The sequence below is a fragment of the Halichoeres trimaculatus genome, unplaced genomic scaffold, assembly GCF_033239565.1.
Source record: "Halichoeres trimaculatus isolate MK-OKI-2021-1 unplaced genomic scaffold, fHalTri1.1 fHalTri1_scaffold_1, whole genome shotgun sequence".
Lineage (NCBI taxonomy): Eukaryota > Metazoa > Chordata > Actinopteri > Labriformes > Labridae > Halichoeres > Halichoeres trimaculatus.
In genome coordinates, this window is record NW_027437179.1 from 18346527 (window position 1) to 18364529 (window position 18003).

At 41.6% G+C, this 18003-nt stretch overlaps 1 protein-coding gene across 2 annotated transcripts in view; it reads left to right on the plus strand.

Moving 5' to 3' along the window:
- Positions 1-810: 810 nt before the first annotated feature.
- The window catches only part of adamts9 (ADAM metallopeptidase with thrombospondin type 1 motif, 9), a 29773-nt gene continuing 12580 nt past the window's right edge, over positions 811-18003 (plus strand). Inside the window, exons 1-22 of one of the 2 annotated variants that reach the window (XM_074665695.1) lie at positions 811-1212; positions 1503-1897; positions 3445-3607; positions 5222-5562; positions 6677-6760; positions 6867-6991; positions 7141-7181; positions 7272-7377; positions 8442-8588; positions 9158-9299; positions 9687-9791; positions 10712-10857; positions 11300-11481; positions 11594-11730; positions 12583-12700; positions 12885-12980; positions 14051-14217; positions 14470-14599; positions 15648-15774; positions 15862-16072; positions 16199-16363; positions 17183-17344. In XM_074665695.1, coding sequence (XP_074521796.1) covers positions 1116-1212; positions 1503-1897; positions 3445-3607; positions 5222-5562; positions 6677-6760; positions 6867-6991; positions 7141-7181; positions 7272-7377; positions 8442-8588; positions 9158-9299; positions 9687-9791; positions 10712-10857; positions 11300-11481; positions 11594-11730; positions 12583-12700; positions 12885-12980; positions 14051-14217; positions 14470-14599; positions 15648-15774; positions 15862-16072; positions 16199-16363; positions 17183-17344 — 3387 coding nt within the window. In that variant the 5' untranslated portion in view covers positions 811-1115. The remainder of the gene's footprint in view (positions 1213-1502; positions 1898-3444; positions 3608-5221; positions 5563-6676; positions 6761-6866; positions 6992-7140; positions 7182-7271; positions 7378-8441; positions 8589-9157; positions 9300-9686; positions 9792-10711; positions 10858-11299; positions 11482-11593; positions 11731-12582; positions 12701-12884; positions 12981-14050; positions 14218-14469; positions 14600-15647; positions 15775-15861; positions 16073-16198; positions 16364-17182; positions 17345-18003) is intronic. The other variant, XM_074665705.1, reaches the window with a different exon arrangement.

Genomic DNA, 18003 nt, shown 5'->3' on the forward strand with positions numbered 1-18003 from the left:
ATGGCTATTTTGAATTTTATCTATTAGTTCAGTGTCCATGTTTTCTTTGTAAAACTTAATGTCGTGTCTCTTGGTCTGTGCACCTGTCTGAAGTAGCAACAACAACAACAAACTGGTAAAACAAAGTGAATATTCTGTCAATGGCTATTTGCATATGAGCATGGGTTTTTTCATGAATGTGGCAGCAGACAGACTGGATGGCCCCCTCTTTGATCCCCCACATAACAAAGGCACCTACAAAGGCTTCCATACTGCCTGCGACATTGTTCTACCGAGGAGGCTATAGCTCATAAAATCATTACCATTATCCCCACACAATACCTTTTCCAGCACCTACTTAAGACCTCTCATCACTAGTGTATGTGACCGTACTGCTTGCCAGTTTGCATTTTGTCACCCAGTGATCCCATGTACTTCTAAGTATACAGCACTGCCCAGATTATCTGGCTTGTAGCCCCAGGGCAGGCATTTTCTATAGGCCCCACCTCATGGTTATGGTCTGATCTGCCCTTCTCACCGTGTAACTACCTATTAACTAGAAGTAACTGAACTGCATTTAAAACGTCAATTTGAGTACTTTACAATTATATCACAATACTTGGTGAATATGGTTCATGGGGTCGTTTTGTGGTGGGCCCCTGAGTATGGATCCTGTCAGGCTGGTGTTAACCTGTAACAGCTCACATCAACTTCTGGGTGTAACCAGGATGGGATGAGCAACCCAATTACTGATCATATCACATCATCCAAAGTGGATATAAGTGAGTACCCACCACGGCATCCGGGAGTGGCTTCATTGTATCAGCAGGGTACCTTGCCTGAGTGATCCCGCCCCTAGCTGTGAAGAAAGCTGCACAGGCTTGCAGCAGAGCCCATCGCAGTTGACTGTTTGAGCAGCCCACTCCTCTCTGCAGTATGCATGTTCGTCAGGGAATCCGCGAAGCGCTCACGTCCCAGCAGTGTACTTCACCGGCCAGAGACCATCTACCAAAGAGCCGAGGATAATAAAAGTGAATGTGGCAGGCGGACAGGAGGCGAAAAGGCCGGAGTGACCGGAGGAATACAGTATTACTACAGGAATACAGGCTGCCACTCTCTTCTGAACGTGGACAATCATGCATGTGCTCTTCTGGGGCTTGGGGTTCCTGCTATTCCCTGATTTCTTGAATGTAGTTGCATCTACGGGGAAATTGCTTTTGAACTCGAGCACAGGTAAAGTATACCGCAATGTCAACCCGTGCATGTATCCCGGAAAGTTATTTCCATGCACAGAGGGCAGAGAATGAATGAGTTTTGAATGCAGCCAAGCACACGAGCTGCAGCGCTTTCTAATTACTTAGTGTCTACTATATTCTTCCTGCATTACTTTTCAGCGTGTATAAGAAGAGAAGATATTGTAATCACTATCGATCGATTGACACATCTGCGCCCATTCTTTGCATCGATGTTATGGAATGCATAATCTTTATTTTAAATGTTGTTCATCTGCTTGCATTCCCCAGCAAAAGACGAGATCGGTGTTTATGAGATTGTAACACCGGTGCGAGTGAATGAAGCCGGTGACAAGTTTCCAACTAGTGTGCACTTCAAGAGAAAAAGACGAAGTTTGGACGAAAGCACCGGTAATACTACGGATCACTGGGCCTCGCCAAATATTCACTACAGGATATCTGCTTTTGGACAGAATTATCACCTCAATCTCACGCTGGATTCGGGATTTATCGCACCTCTTTACACTGTGACAGTACTTGGAGTACCCCGAGGAGATAACATAACGGATTTTGCAACAGATGAGGAAGAAGAGGAGGAGGACACGGAGTTAAGACACTGCTTCTATAAGGGACAAGTAAATGCACAAGCAGAACATGCCGCGGTCATCAGTTTGTGCTCTGGACTGGTGAGTTTTTACGCACGGCTAGACTGGCTGTTTTGAGGGGCCATTATTACAAGACCGATACAAAAAATGGCATTGATAATTTGCACAAAGTTTGCTTGCGAACGTAATGTTGCACTTTACGTTACAGTGTTATTCTTAAAACAAACCCTTATATTAACGAAATGCGTGACGTGTAAAGAATGATAAAATCTTTAAGTCGGTCATAGTTAATGTAGGAACTCGTGAAAGACAGGTTAGAGCCAGGTCTACTCGCAAAGCTGGTATATGCTCCAAGATTCAGTTGTATTGCGGAGCAAAAGTTTTAATTGCTTCCAAGTAATATGACTGCACTGGCATGTGATGGTCCCCGTTCCTGTGCTTAGTCAAGTTTACTGAAAGCTGTTCCGAATCTTGCCTCCATGCCTCATTCTCCCGGCTTTTGGTGACGTATTTACGCACGCTAGTACCGTGGGAGGGTGGTTGGTACTGACGTCATCACAAACTGGTCCCACTCGTCCCACTCTCAGGCCTGCTGATACAACAGTACAGGAGTGGAGCAGTGCACTCTTGAGTTTATACATAAAAACACAGTTGGATAAAATGAGTTTTGTTTTTTTTTTTGTGGGGGCAGCATCACATCATTCAAAAATGATGTGATTGTCATATTCTCCAGAGAGCTTTAGGGAGCCCAGCTGGCTTTATGAAGCATATTTTATATTTATTTAAGACCTCCAAGGGCACATACTCTAGAAAGGAGGAAATACTGCTGGTGGTGGCCACAAGTATATCTCCCTATCCCCAAAGGTAAGGGATATAGGAGAGTCCTTTAAAGATTTGCCGGCTCCCAGGGTCAATCCAAGTGCAAGTCCCATTGCTGTAGTGGGAATATTCGCTTTCTTAGGGGAATGTAAGCATGTAACAACTCTTCCCTTGTGCCTGTTTGATGATGGATAGCTATATCTACTGAAAATGTTAGCTTATGAAGCACATTTTTATCTTTGCAATGATCTATTATCCTCAGTTGATAATATGTGAACTTGTATCAAAAGCAGGGCATCAAAATGTGCTTGAGTTGGCCCTTACTGTACCTTATCTGGAGCATTATAGGCCTCAAAGCTTTGCAGTTTCACTCAAAAGTCTGAGTGCTTAAAACTAGACTTTCAACATGCTTGCCAAGAAGATATAGCCCCACTCTTTTCCTGATAGTAATCAAACGTCCCCTATTATTCTTTTCCTCCCGTTTTTAGACTATTCTTACATGCATGCAAATTCACTCATTTTACCTTTTCTTTTCAAGCCCTGAGGGCTCAGCCTGGCTTATATTCTCTGGCCCGTTCACTGAACCATAAATAGACCAAGTTCAGCTGTTGTTTGCCAATAGTGTACTTTGTTGTACTACAAAAATTGATTGTTCCACTATAGTATCCACTGTCTCACTATCTTTGAGAAAGTTTTATAGAAGTCTGTATTTCTCCATGTTGAGTCTATGCTGTGTCTAAGAAGTAATTAGTGTTACAGTGAACAGATGGATGGAGATTAACTACCATGCACTTTTTTTTTTCAACCAGCTTGGCACTTTCAGGTCTCCAGACGGGGAATATTTTGTTGAGCCCTTACACAGCTATCAAGGAGAACACTATGAAGAGGAACACACAAAACCTCATATTGTATACAGGAAGAGTGCACCCAAGAAACAGTCATCTGGGGAGGACTCAGCTTGTGACACTTCAGGTATGTTTCAAATACACAAAGAGTATGCATACGTGCATTTGACAATAAGAAATGATCACTTAATTTCACACGGATAGAGCCAACCCCAACATGTAAGTTGAGTATTTGCAGTTGATCTTTGAAATATTAACCACTAACATTGGCTGGCATAATCAGTTTACTTTTTTGTGGTTTTTAATTTTTCTCTGCCACATGTCTCCACCTTTAACTTGGACAAGACCAGATGAACACAGTGTATCAGCCAAGCAAATACAAAAGCAGAAACAGAGTTCATTTCTAGAGTTCGTATTTGTTTATAAGATGTATTGTTTATTATAATATGGCAGTGGCATGGCACGTTGTCATTTAGAAAAGAAAAAGAGAGTCAAAATGAACCAAGCAAAGTAGGATGTCAAACTGGTCCGGCGCACATCTAGCTGGCACATTGCTCTGATTACAGCAGAAGCACAGCAAAGATGAAGCTTTCCGACTCTCACACAGGAAAAATCATTTTGAAGTTAACCCTTGTATCTTCCCATCTCAGTTTACTGGCTGAACTTCCTGTTGACTCTTGTACTTCCTCTGCCTCTTTGATAAGAAAGTTGGGTAGACCCACTGCCTTGAAGACATAGTGTAAATTGTATAATTAAGTTTCGCCAACTAGAAACTGTCAAATAATCCAAACTTTGACAATAAACAAAACTGGAAATAGTTTGCTCTTTGTCTGTTGTGTTGAACACTTTTTCTGCAAGCAGATGTTTGGACTTACTTGTGTGCATGTGTGTGTGAATGTGTGTGTGTGTGTGTGTGTAAGAGAGGGGGAGAAAGAGAGAGTGTTTGTGTTTGCATGCTATATATGTGTGTGTGTAGCCTTCTTTTGGCTGGTACTGTATAGCAGTATGTTTGTGTGCATGTGCGTGTGTGTATTATTGTAGCCAAAGGGAACGTGACTTTGACCCACTTTCGGACCATTATTGTTCCATCTTTGTACAAAATCGAACATTCCCCTTTAAAGTTTTTAAAATAGTAAAATGCTTTGTTTAAATCAGTCAGTAAGCTTTTGAACTAAAACTACAACACCACTACGCTGCTGGCCTGCTTTTTGTAATTTTTTTGGCGTTGCATTGCTGGTGGTCCAGAGGAGTAATCTGCATCTGATAGAAACAGAAAAAAATCAGACATTTAGCAGCTTTGTTGCCGTGTCATGATCAAAATCAGACCCAAGTCCCCTCTTTGTTGAGAAACTTTGCCGCCCAGTTGTTAGCTGACTTCTTTTGGTTTATTCACTGCAGTTTGTGCTCCATTTTTTTATGGCTGGGTGCCAGGTTTACCTAGCCTGAACTCTTTGCCCTCCTCCCCTCCTCTTTCAGAGGAGGGAGAGAGAAATAAAAGGCATTCCAGGCAGCATTCATTTGTCAACCCACTCATTGAGCAACAATAAACAAAAGAGCAAAGGAGGCAGCAACATGTTTTAACAATACTCACTACTAGACAACCATTTCACCTCATTTAATTTTTTTTTTAATTTTGAACATATTGCCATTGCTGTTGCTGTTTGTCCGTTTTGGTATACCTTCCATCGGTGCTTCATGTTTTCATATTTACATGTTTTTTTCCTTCTGACTCTTTCCCCAGGGCACAAACACAGACACAAGAGACAAAAGCTAAGAGGAGGAAGATCAGTGGCTGATGTGACCACAGTTTCCAGTGCTGCCCCTGTGGTCAGTGCTGGTGTGTTCACTGACTTAGAGTCCCTGAGTGCCAGCATTGCCAGCGATCCTCTGCTCAGATCTCAGAGCGGCAGTGCTAGCGCTCGACCATCAAATGATAGCAGCGGTGACTCAGGACCTCACAGGAGATCAAAGCGCTTCCTCTCCTACCCGCGCTTCGTTGAAGTCATGCTGGTGGCCGACAGCAGAATGGTGGAGCATCACAGCAGCAATCTACAGCACTACATACTCACATTAATGTCCATCGTAAGTACTGCGATATGAAATAGCTTTAAGGCTGTTTAGGAGTGGGAGACATTGCTGGGACTTGAAAGTGTGTGTCTTGGATGCTCATTTATTGACTGACGGGGGTTGAATGTGTTCATAATGGTGCATTAAATGTTTGTACCAGTTTTACTGTCCTATTTGTGCTTCTAGTCAGTCAGCCAGCTTTTGGAGGAGGCTGTGGGAAGGAAAAGGGCAGCCTGGGGCAGGGGTAAACACCACTTTCAAACAGCCAGGGGGGAAAGAGGGCAGCTTGAGGTAGACCCTTCCTGACAGCTTTGATGAATGTTAAAAATAAGCTCAGGTATGTCACATAGACCACATACTCTTGGCCACTTCAAACACCAGCTTCTGCAGACGCCTGGGGCCGGCAGTCCTCAGGGGGAGGCTGAGATGACCTATATTCTGTTCTTGGCAGAGGCTGCCTTCTCCACAGGGGCTCAGGCCATTATCAACTTGATCTTCTGATCAACCATATCCTTTAGCACTTGCAGGACTACGACTAGAAAGTGGTGTGTGATAAAAGCTCCATCCTCTAATCTACAGATACATTGGTGTTGTTGTTTTATACAAAGAACTTGGTCAGCAGCTTTAGGCAGAGCCCATCTTCAGGAACATTTTTATAAAACCTTAAAACCTTGACTTTGATAGTTCTGCTGTTACACAAAACAGGCCCATAATATGTCTTAATATGTGTGATGCAGAAACATTTAAAGGTATATACACATCATTATAATTTTATTGTAAGTTGTTGTTATTTTTTCTGAGCATACAGGACAGTGGACAGGACAGGAAACAGGGTGAGAGTGGCATAAATATGTGGGAAAGGTCCATAAGGTTGGACTTGAATCCAAGCCTTATGGGGTGTGCAGTCTCACAGCTAGACCTCACAGGTGTCCTGACAACTTATTCTTTACATGTAAAAAATGTTTTAAAAAGTCCATTAGTTTGAAAAGAGTTCAAGATTTTTTTTCCCCAATGGCTTAAATTTAAGAAAACATTGGAACAGGTATTTATCAGAAACTGGAGCTAGTTTTCTTTTAAAAATGTGTTTTTATTCACTTTGTTGAGTTCACGCTTTGTTTCTGTTACCTAGGTATCCTCCATCTACAAAGACCCCAGCATCGGCAACCTAATTAACATTGTGATTGTAAAGTTAGTAATAATCAACAATGAGCTGGTAAGCCTGTGTAATTTATTTCCTTCATTCTTTAACACTGACATCGAGTCTGTGAGGAACTCACTCATCAACCATGTTATGCCATTGATCTGTTCACGTTTCCCAGGATGGTCCAGTCATTTCCTTTAATGCACAGACCACTTTAAAGAACTTCTGCATTTGGCAGCAGAGCCAGAACATCTTGGATGATAACCACCATTCACATCATGACACTGCCATCCTCATCACCAGGTGCTAAAAACAGAACAAGTTCCTCAAAGCATGCAGTAGATCTGGGGCAGGATCTTACATTGTAGAATCAGATATCTCTCTGAGGAAATAACTTTATAAAAATGACTGTCAGAGCTGCTGGCTAACCATTGTTTGTGTGTCCACCTCAGGCAGGACATCTGTAGAGCAAGGGATAAGTGTGACACCTTAGGTACGTGGATTTTTCTTTAAACAAATTGTGGTTTCATTCACAGCTGCCAATGAGAAAAACTAAAGCAGGTCTTTTCTCCTTGTTTTCAAGGACTTGCAGAGTTGGGTACAGTGTGTGACCCATACAGGAGCTGCAGCATAAGTGAAGACAATGGACTCAGCACTGCCTTCACCATCGCCCATGAACTTGGCCATGTGTAAGCACAGCATGTTTCTCTGAGTGTTTACTCAAGTACATCTTAAGTACTGTCATCACTACCGGATGATGAGAGTTTTGGCTTCAGCAAGACACTGGTAGAGCTTCAGAGGTCTTTCTAGGAATCCAAACATGCCTCACTAACAGAGGAGGATCAAGGAATCTCACATATACGGATAGCAGCGCTACAGTCATACATTCCTTTTGTTTTTCTTTTAACTTTTGAGGTTTTTGGGTTTCCCCGGTCTAATTTTTACCCGCCTTTTAATTTGAGAGATTTGATAGCCTGTAATTTGTTTGTTTAGGATTCAAATCACTCTTAGCTCAGTCTGCATTGTCCTAAAGTTTGTTTAAACCAGTGCCATGTTAGAGAGGGATAGTGAAAGGGGAAGTGTCCACAGGACTTAACAGCCCTCATCACCTCTTAACAAATGCTCCCTCTAACTTCAAAACAAGGAGTGGAATTGTTTAATTTAACGTCACCATGCATCAGGCTGCTGCAACATGCATGGTGAGTGATAAGCTCCTGTTCTCAGTGTTTGACGGTACCTGTCATGTGGGGAGCTGAGGAGCTCAAAAAGAGGACCGTGGGAGGTGTGGTGGTGTACCTGGTTACCACTGACCTGGATCTTATTATTCACCCTGCAGGGGCTTGAATGCTGCTCTTGTACCAACTGTGCTCTGATTTTCACATCTAAATTTTTCTACGGCGGTTGCCCAGTGTTTATATAATTTAATATTGTGCTGGTTTCTTTCCAGACTCCCCACAGGCAGGCAATACAAATGCTCTGCATTATTTTCAACAACAATCGGGAATGGGTTTCCCACAGCCAGGAACACAGTGACAGCGAAACCTAGAATTTGGTGTTTAGATGAAAAACATGTGGCAGAAAAATGAAATACTACAACAAGCATGCTACAAAGAAGCATTTTTGTGTGTGGATATTTTGTCTTTGTATATTCTGGAAACTAAATTAAAAACACAAAGTTTTGTGCGAAAAGGATTTTAAACACATTTCTTATTCAAATCACAGCTTTTATTAATGTGAATTTTTTCTTTGCCAGGTTTAATATGCCTCATGATGACAGTAACAAGTGTAAGGAAGATGGAGTTAAGATTCAGCAACACGTGATGGCTCCCACCCTTAACTACAACACAAACCCCTGGATGTGGTCCAAGTGTAGCAGGAAGTACATCACAGAGTTCCTCGAGTAAGTCGTTCTTGACCCTTCCAAATTGTTTTTAGACATGCATGCATTATGGATTTGTACATTCAGATGTTTTTGTTCTGCGGTGAAAACTCTAAAGCTTGTTTTCTTAAATATACATAAACACACACAAACAGCGCAGTGTATGTATACAGTATTTTCCCAACTTCTGGCAGCATCACACACATTTTGGGGGTATGAAAATAAATTGTTTTAGTTCTGCAGAGACTGTAGCAGCACTCTGTACAGTTGCTTTTCTTTAAAAGCCTACTTGATCCATTAAGGAAGATCAAGGAACTCTTGCATTAGGACAGCCTAGTTTTTAAATTATACCTTAAATCCACTTCATTTTACTGTCATAATGACTCCTAAAACACCACCATTTACTAATTAAAGTTGACTGAAAGATGCAAAAATCTGTCAAGACATAGAGAAAACTGTGCACAGTAGGGGTTCTATGTATTTACAGAAAGAAATGACCTCTCCGTTGTACTGAGTGTGTCTTTTTGTCTGTTTGTGTCTCTTGTTTTTCCCTTTTTTCTTTAAGTCATTTTATTTTTATTTCTTAATAGCACAGGATATGGTGAATGCTTGCTTGATGAGCCAGTTTCTAGGCCATACAGTCTCTCGCAGCAGCTGCCTGGACGGATATACAATGTCAATAAACAGTGTGAATTGATATTTGGGCCGGGGACTCAGGTGTGCCCTTATATGGTGAGTGGACTTGTGTGTTAGTCTAAACTGTCGTGTTGCATATGTGGTTCTGTGGGAGATATGTCTTATGTTGTTATATGTGCTGCAGAAGTTAACTGCTACATTTGATGACTTCTGGGTCACACACACTCTGTATTTGAAAATCTTTTGCTCTAAAAGGTGGATTAGTTGTCTTTATTAAATTTTGGCTAAATAGAGCGGTAACTGTTAAAAAAAAACTACCTACGAAAGTTGTGTGCTGTATACGTGTATACAAACTGTAGGTATAGTGTTTGTATATGTATATTTGTCTACATTGAACTTATTTCATGTGACATTACAGTTTTTTCCTAATTGCTCTTCTGTTTTGCTGCAGAATCAATGTTATGTGTTTTTGTTTTTTCTCAGACCCAGTGTAGGAGGCTGTGGTGCACCAGTCCTGAAGGCGCCCAAAGAGGCTGCAGGACCCAACACATGCCCTGGGCTGATGGCACCGACTGCTCTCCTGGAAAGGTAACTGTCTAAAAATGAGTAAAAATGCAGGAAAGTACTAAAAGCGAGCTGTTTGTTGAAATGAATTGTTGCTCAAGTTTCGACTCTTGAAATCTTTTCCTACTTTGAATTACAGCATGAGATGAAATGAAATGCGACATTATCAAAATTCCCAATAAATGGCGCTTTTTTGATCCCTAGAGTTATCAAGGTTGAGTGATGATAGTGATACATTTTTGTAGGCATTTTGATTTTGAATATCTAAACTTTCCAAACTGAGAGCAGACAACCATGTTGTTAACTCATGATCATGTTAACTGTGTTATTTGATTATAGCAGACGTCCATGAAAATTTTATGAAGGCATAAATAATACAATTTTCCTCATAAGTGTCTTTTTGTAGCCACTAAGTATAATGCTTTTATTAGCTGCATTAGTTTCACACAGCTATGAATACAGTCACATGCTGGTCCTTTCCGTGTTTGCACAAACTTCTCATCCCGTGCCATCCCAGAGTAGCCCCCACTAAACACTGACATTGAAGTGTGTTTGTTGAAGAGCTCAAGATTATCCTCCTGTTAGGGGCCGAGGAATATTTATTGACTTAAAATGTGACGTTTACTTGTCTTCTTCTCAAGACAGACTCAGCCGTGACAATCTTTTTCAGTTGGTCTTTTTTTTTTTTTTTTTTGCTTTACTGTATAATTTCTCCCAGATTAGCATCAAAGCGAGAGAGAGCAGATAGATGTGTTGCCAGCTCTACGGATAAGATTTCATGTGCGCACTCTGTCTGTTTCTCTCCTTTTTTTTTGACTTATTCTCTCTCACGCTTATTTTTCCTCCTCTGGCTCACCTCATTGCTCTCATCTTGCACCCATGCACCCTTCATTCATCCGACCCATATCTTTGCTGTTTCTGTTTCTGTTTCTGTTTCATTACAGCACTGCAAGCATGGCCTGTGTATAGCCAAAGAACATGATGCCACACCTGTGGAGGGAGCATGGGGAGTTTGGAGTCCTTTCGGTACCTGTTCGCGGACATGCGGCGGAGGAATCAAGATTGCTGTGCGCGAATGCAACCGACCCGTGTGAGCAGTTCCTTCCTTTGTAGTCATTCATGTCTAGTGGACCTTGTCTCCATTTTAGCTACTAAAGTCAATGTTGCATAGATCAAGCCTCCTTAAGGGAATTCTTTCCATAGCTAGTATTCATCAAGACAGATCCTTTGATCGTAGATTCTCCAGAGTTGTTTGAAATAGAAATTAGGTCACTGAGTTTCCTCGAAGGTTATCTTTCATCCTGGTTCCACTGACAACAAGAAAACAGCAAGTTGTGATGAGATGGAAGCTGTAAATAGTGTTTCTGACATGATGTAGATGTGTGTTAGAAGGCAGTATGATGAAAGTGAGAAGATGGAGAAAGATGGATGTTTTTACTTGAAGAGAGAGTGTCTTGCATCTTCCCTTCAGTAATGTAAATGACAAAATTAGACCAAGCTTGGCTTATTCGCCTCCCCGATCTTGCCCCCAGGCCCAGGAATGGAGGAATGTATTGTGTTGGCCGCAGAATGAAGTTCCGTTCCTGCAACTCTGAGCCCTGCTCCAGGCAGAAGAAAGACTTCAGGGAGGAGCAATGCGCAGCTTTCGATGGCAGGCACTTTAACATCAACGGTCTACCTCCAAATGTTCGATGGGTACCCAAGTACAGCGGAAGTACGAATCTTGTTTTTCTTTTGGAAACTGGCATCAAATTGGACTTGAAATTTAAGATTAATGTAAACATTTACTGTTTGAAATTTCATCTCTGCTCTGTGCTCTTTGTCAGTCCTAATGAAGGACAGGTGTAAGCTGTTCTGCAGGGTGGCAGGCAGCACAGCATACTATCAGCTCAGGGACCGGGTCATTGATGGCACTCCATGTGGACCCGATACCAATGACATCTGTGTCCAGGGCCTGTGCAGGGTGAGCTCTTTCAGATAACCTTTGATCCTTCTGATGAAATGCATATACACATCTAACTTTGTCCTAAAACTTATGGCTTTCACTGTGACCGTTCTTGCAAAGTTATCGTGGATCTGTGTAATCATTCCCAAAAGATTTCATGTTTTTTTCAGAAAGCTTTTCCATCCCTCTCCAAAAGGGACTGTGTTTATTGCTTTGAGCCTGTGACAGATAGAGTTTGAGTTTGACAGCTTGATTACTAACACACCATGCACATCAATATGCTCTCTGAAAAAAACTAGTGGGCTGCTGTGTGTACACTCTAAACCACACACAGTGTTTTGGTTGGACTGAGGTTCAGTTATTTGCCTTCCTGGTCTGAGCAAGTGGATTTCCATATATGCTGTGGAACTAAAACTAACTTTTCTTTCACTTGTCATTTCAATAGTGAGTCAAGCTATCTTCAGTCTATTAATGACAAGCAGAGCACATCATGACATTTTCCAGAGTGTTTTTTTTTCTAAGAGGAAATTAATTTCACATGCGCATCAGTGATATGGATGAATTCATTAAGATCTTGTGAAACCACTTCATGGGTCAGTTGGTTTGACTCAGGCTTACATGGTCAAAATTCCATCCAGAAAGAAAAGCCCAACAGCCTGTCTTACAAACAGTAATGTAGTGTTGACCTTACGCTAAGAAAAGTCATTCAGGAGTGTCAGCTGATGTCTGTTTAGTAGCAAATCAAAAGTTTTGTTTTCTATTAGTGCATCACTGTACAATGATTGTTGTTCCTTTCTAACAACTACTGTTTATTTCAGTATTTAATGACTCCTTCATCTTTTATTTCCCATACCCCCCCCCCAAATGCAGCAAGCAGGCTGTGACCATGTCTTAAACTCTAAAGCCAGAAGGGACAAGTGTGGCGTGTGTGGAGGCGATAACTCTTCCTGCAAAACTGTGGCGGGCACCTTCAACATCGTCCGCTATGGTGAGCTATATCATGTTTTATGAAGACATTTTTATTCAGCTCAAATAAGATAAATTAAATTTATGATTTAATCATCTTCTGGATAGTCACAATAAATTGCTCCTATTGTGGGGCCCTGTTGTTAATTTAGGCTGAGAACTTGCTATAATAATGGTTCTTTATCCATTGCTCACAACACTCACAGGCTATAATGAAGTAGTGCGAATACCCAGTGGTGCAACAAATATAGATGTGCGTCAGCACAGCTATTCAGGGAAACCAGAGGATGACAACTACCTCGGTAAGACATCTTTAAATTAATACACCACTGTTTCACCTAATCTGTTTTATTATTTTGTAGTTTTAACTCTTTCATAGCTCATGTGTGGCTAAAAGCTCTGATTGTCACCTTACTGGTTTGTCTGTAGCTCAGGGTATTTAACTTTTAGTACAAGTTTAGAATCAGTGGGTGCAAACCCGAACTCACAACTTAGGATGTTGGCATCAGGCTACCATCAGCATGTACTCTTACATGACAATGGGCCTTAAGGCCTGTGGATACCATTTTCAGGAGTCAGTTGGGTTGTGTCTCTGATGTGTCGATGCAGGTGTGTATTTTCTTTCGTTCTGCGTGTGACTTTCTGTACCATACGCCTATCTGTCAGTCCAGATATCACTTTTGTACACTAATAGCTGCTTTGTCAGCTATTAGTCTACACGTTGGTAAGAGCATGCTTATACTTGAGTTTAGAAAGCCCTTTGGCTACCATTCCATTAAGGTCAACATGTGTATGTGTGTGCAGGTGCAGAGTGTATGGGCGCATTGCTGTAATTAATGGTGTGTGTTTTAGTTTTCTGCATGTGTTTATTTGCCTTTTGCTTGATTATAACACAAGCTGTGAGCAACAGCATAGTGACAAGGGGCCCAAAGTGGCTATGATTTAACTGGAATAGGGGCCACTCTCCGTGGTCATGTTAGTGTAACGTGTGAAATGGCGAGGAAAGTAAAGGCAGGAAATTAGCTCTCTAATCGCATTAAGGTGAAAGGGTGCTGCAGACTGACTTTTGAACAGAGCAGGAGATAGGATTTCTCTCAAAATTAGGATTATTTGCCCAATAAGACTGCACTGTTAGCCACTGTACATGACTTTCCATAAAATGTAATGCTGTTTACTGTGTTGTAATGTGGCCCTGTCAAGAGAGGCTATTGTTTTATCTAAATGGTTTATATCAAAGAAAATCAGGTTCACAAAGCTTTGATTTTTGGTAAAAATTAAATGAATTGAATTCCTGCTGAATAAGACTCATTCTGCCTCCCTTCTCAATGTGATCCAGCAAAGTAAGTGACTCCTGTCTTCTGTGTGCCTGCAGCCATATCAAATAGCCGTGGAGAGTTCCTGCTTAATGGAGAGTTTGTGGTCAGCATGTTCAAAAGGGAAATCAAAGTGGGAAATGCCATCATAGAGTACAGCGGTTCTGACCATGTCATTGAGAGGATCAACTGCACTGAGCGCATTGAGGAGGAGATCATTGTCCAGGTAAGCTACACTTATAAAAGGGTTCAATATGCCATGTAGGAGGTTCAAAGCTAGGTTCCTTTTAAAAGCAGTGGCATTACTAGAGTTTGAGTTGGTAAAAATACAATTTTGAATGTATCATGAACGCAACAACCAACATTTTGACCTAATATAAGAATTTTTATTCTTCACATGTGTATGATCCATTATACTAGAAAAAGCAATAATCTGACTGTATTCTAACGCACATCACATTGCCTGCATGTTCCACAGGTGCTGTCTGTAGGGAACCTTTACAACCCAGATGTCAGGTACTCTTTTAACATCCCGATAGAGGACAAACCTCAGCAGTTCTTCTGGGATGCCTATGGGCCCTGGCAGGAGTGCAGCCGTCTGTGCCAAGGTGAGGGGGAGGCACAAGGGGTTGGCACAGTGATGGGAGCCTTCAATGATAAATGGTTTGGCCAGAGTAAAGATGAGATGGAACAGAGTCGGGAGATGTGGGAACTGCTGAGCCGGCCAGACAGAAAAGAGATGATTGTTGGGTTGGAGTTTGACAGGTTTATGCTAGACATATAGGTTTGGACCAAGTGATTAAGGTTTGACCTCATGGTAAGCTGGGGCAGATTAACTTCTTTGGCATGATTGTAGATATGTCAGAGTATGTGGGCGTGCAGAGGCATATTGCAGGTAAACTCAAAAACCCGTTATGTGTTATAACTCAAACACTTTGTCTGGGAATTTCTTTCTAAACTGCTTGACACTGCCTTGCTTGAATAATAGTTGGTACATTGCAAAGAGAAAACATAAAGTTCACACAGTTGGAAAAATGCTTAAATGTTATGTCACCAGAACTTTTTGATGTATTTGGCTGTCTGGGTAGTTTCGAGCAACCGTGACTAGTTGAACACACTCACTAGCCCAGCAACTAGCTGTAGCATTGCGCTTCTATGTAAGAGACACTTGAGAGCCATGCACCTAACTTGGCATGTTAGCACAAGCCAATAACAGGTGACTAACACATACCTGCCCAGCAGAAAGCCAGCTCATCCTGTGCTGCTCTTCAAGTGCCCAGAAAATCAAAGTTTAGCCAAACTTAAATCTCGTTTGGGATCAAAGTTTTATCTGTTTGATGTTTTGTTTCACTTTGGTTGCCACACTTACTGTCCACCCAGAAATGTCCTGATACAACCCAAATATCTACATACAGGCAGGGGAGTGGGTTGAGGCAGACACAGACACTGACACACTTGTATAGAGGCCAATAGGAGGCGATTGAGCAAGATTATTCCTGTAAAAGTTGACATTTTATTTTTTTAGGAAAATCCTTGCAGACTCTAAACTTAAACTTTGAACAAACAAAATAGTGTTGCAATAATCCTGTCTTATTGGTTGAATAGTTTTTATGAGTTCTCTAACCCTATTTGGGGAACCTCCTTGTGTCTTTGTAGGAGAGCGTAAGCGCAAGATTCTCTGCAGCAGAGAGTCTGACCGAGTGGTGGTGTCAGACCAGAGGTGTCATGGTACAGCTAGACCGGCTGTCATTACTGAGTCCTGCAACACTGATTGTGAACTCAGGTTCGTGTTTCATCTTAAACCAACCCAAACTGTTCTGTCTTCGCTTGATTGTTCCCGGCTTCTGATATCTGATCACTATCGTTGCAGGTGGCATGTGGCTCGCAAGAGTGAGTGTACGGCCCAGTGTGGCCTGGGATATCGAACCCTGGAAATTTACTGTGCCAAAATCAGCCATACAGACGGGAAGACCCAGAAGGTTGATGACCGCTACTGCAGCAGTCAGCGCAAGCCTGATGACAAGGAAGGTTGCCATGGTGACTGCAATCCGGGTGGCTGGGAGTACTCATCTTGGTCGGAGGTAAGATTGTTGTGGGAAACGTGGGGGTTTGTGTATTATTATGATCCAGATGTTTGTCAAAGTTTATCTCGGGTTGTGTATATATGTTTACGCTCCCTGATGTTCAAACGTTTCATTTTGCTGCAGTGCTCCAAGAGCTGTGGTGGGGGAACCCGCCGTCGAGGGGCAGTGTGTCGAAAGGCAGCTGAAGCCGGCGGCGATGAGAGCAAATGCAGTCAAAGGGACAAGCTGACCGTCCAACCCTGCAATGAATTTCTCTGTCCACAATGGAAGACTGGCGACTGGTCTGAGGTCAGTTCAGATACCCGTTATTATTATTAAAAATAATGATAAACATAAACACCATGCACACATTGGAGAACATCCACTTTCATACCAATACATGGCATAAGGGTTCATTTAAAGAAAGTAATTCGCTTTGGGAGATGATTTAAGATGATGACACAATGTAAGTGTTAACACTAAAATGTTGCTTTAGATGTAGGAAAGAAAACAACAAGGAGAGAGAAAAGATATTATGATTTTGTAATTTAGTAGTTTCTATATTGATATAAGTCACATTGGACTTGTGCTATCTGAGTGTATCTATGTGGATGGCTAACTGGTGTTTCTGTAGCTGGTTTGAGTTGATGGAAAGAGAAACAGACTCCAGTTTATATCCAAATTTTAAATCCAACAGTGATGTGGGTCATATGTAAAATCCCAGTGTTGACTGTGTATGTCTAAGCTTTGGGAGAGTTCCTCCCCTCCTGTCTCGACACTGAGTGTTGGGAAATCAGTGATTACAGAGTCAGATTATTCTTAACTGCTGTACAGTTTTCACTCTGTAGAGTGAGGTGCTTAGAAAGATTTGGCCTGCATTCCAGAAATTTTTCAAATCCCCCATGTGGTGCTGCTGAATACAAACACCTACTCAACACTGAATACATATGCACCGTACTTACACACAAATAAACACAGAGATGTTTTTCTTTAATGCTTGATTTACTGCTTGCCATAAGACCTCACAATCTCCCTCTGTTATAAATTTTCATTCAAACAGACTTAGTTGCTGTTAACAACCATGGCTGATGTTTACTGAATACATGTCTGTTTCTCAAACTTTCTCAGTGCCTTGTGACATGTGGGAAAGGCTATAAGCATCGTCAGACATGGTGTCAGTTTGGTGAGGACCGTTTAGATGACCGCTTTTGTGGCTCGAGTAAACCCGAGTCCGTGCAGACTTGCCAGCAGCAGGAGTGTGCTTCTTGGCAGGTTGGACCCTGGGGACAGGTGAGTTCTGATCAAAGTTTACACTCGTTCACAAACTTTGTCCTGGTCTGCAGGATACGACTAATAACAATATGAAAAGATGATTCGTGGAAAAATCAGTGACAACTGTAAAATCTCAAGGGCAGCTCTTGTATTTTTATTCTTTGTGATGGGAATTAATCATATTTAAAAAAAAAAAAAAAAGTTTGGTTGTTACTTGTTCAATTGGATAGTGGGCTGTTTGCCTTTCAGGTACATAAGGTATTCTTTTTGAAATTTACTGTGTGACTGGTGATATGATATAATGAAAATCATACTGTACTATTTTTTACATCTTTACATTTTTGGTTACAAAGGGTGAGGTGTTGTTTCTTTCAAGACATTTAAAAGCCAACCCAGATACCAGATATCCACAGATATTGCCTCTTTCATTTTAAAATATGGTCAACTCTGTGGATGAGAAGCAGCAGGGAGGATAAGATTTACAGTGTAGTTTTTTTATAGATGAATCCTCACAGATGTAAACCAGTGAGAGGACAGAGATAAGCTAAGCTCATCATTTCACTCTGTGCCTTTTTCTCACGCCCGTTGAGACCCAGAGCACATCCTGCCAAAATAAATAGACAAGAGTTATGGATGGGTAGGCATGCTCTTCTACAAAGTTTCATACATTCATCTAC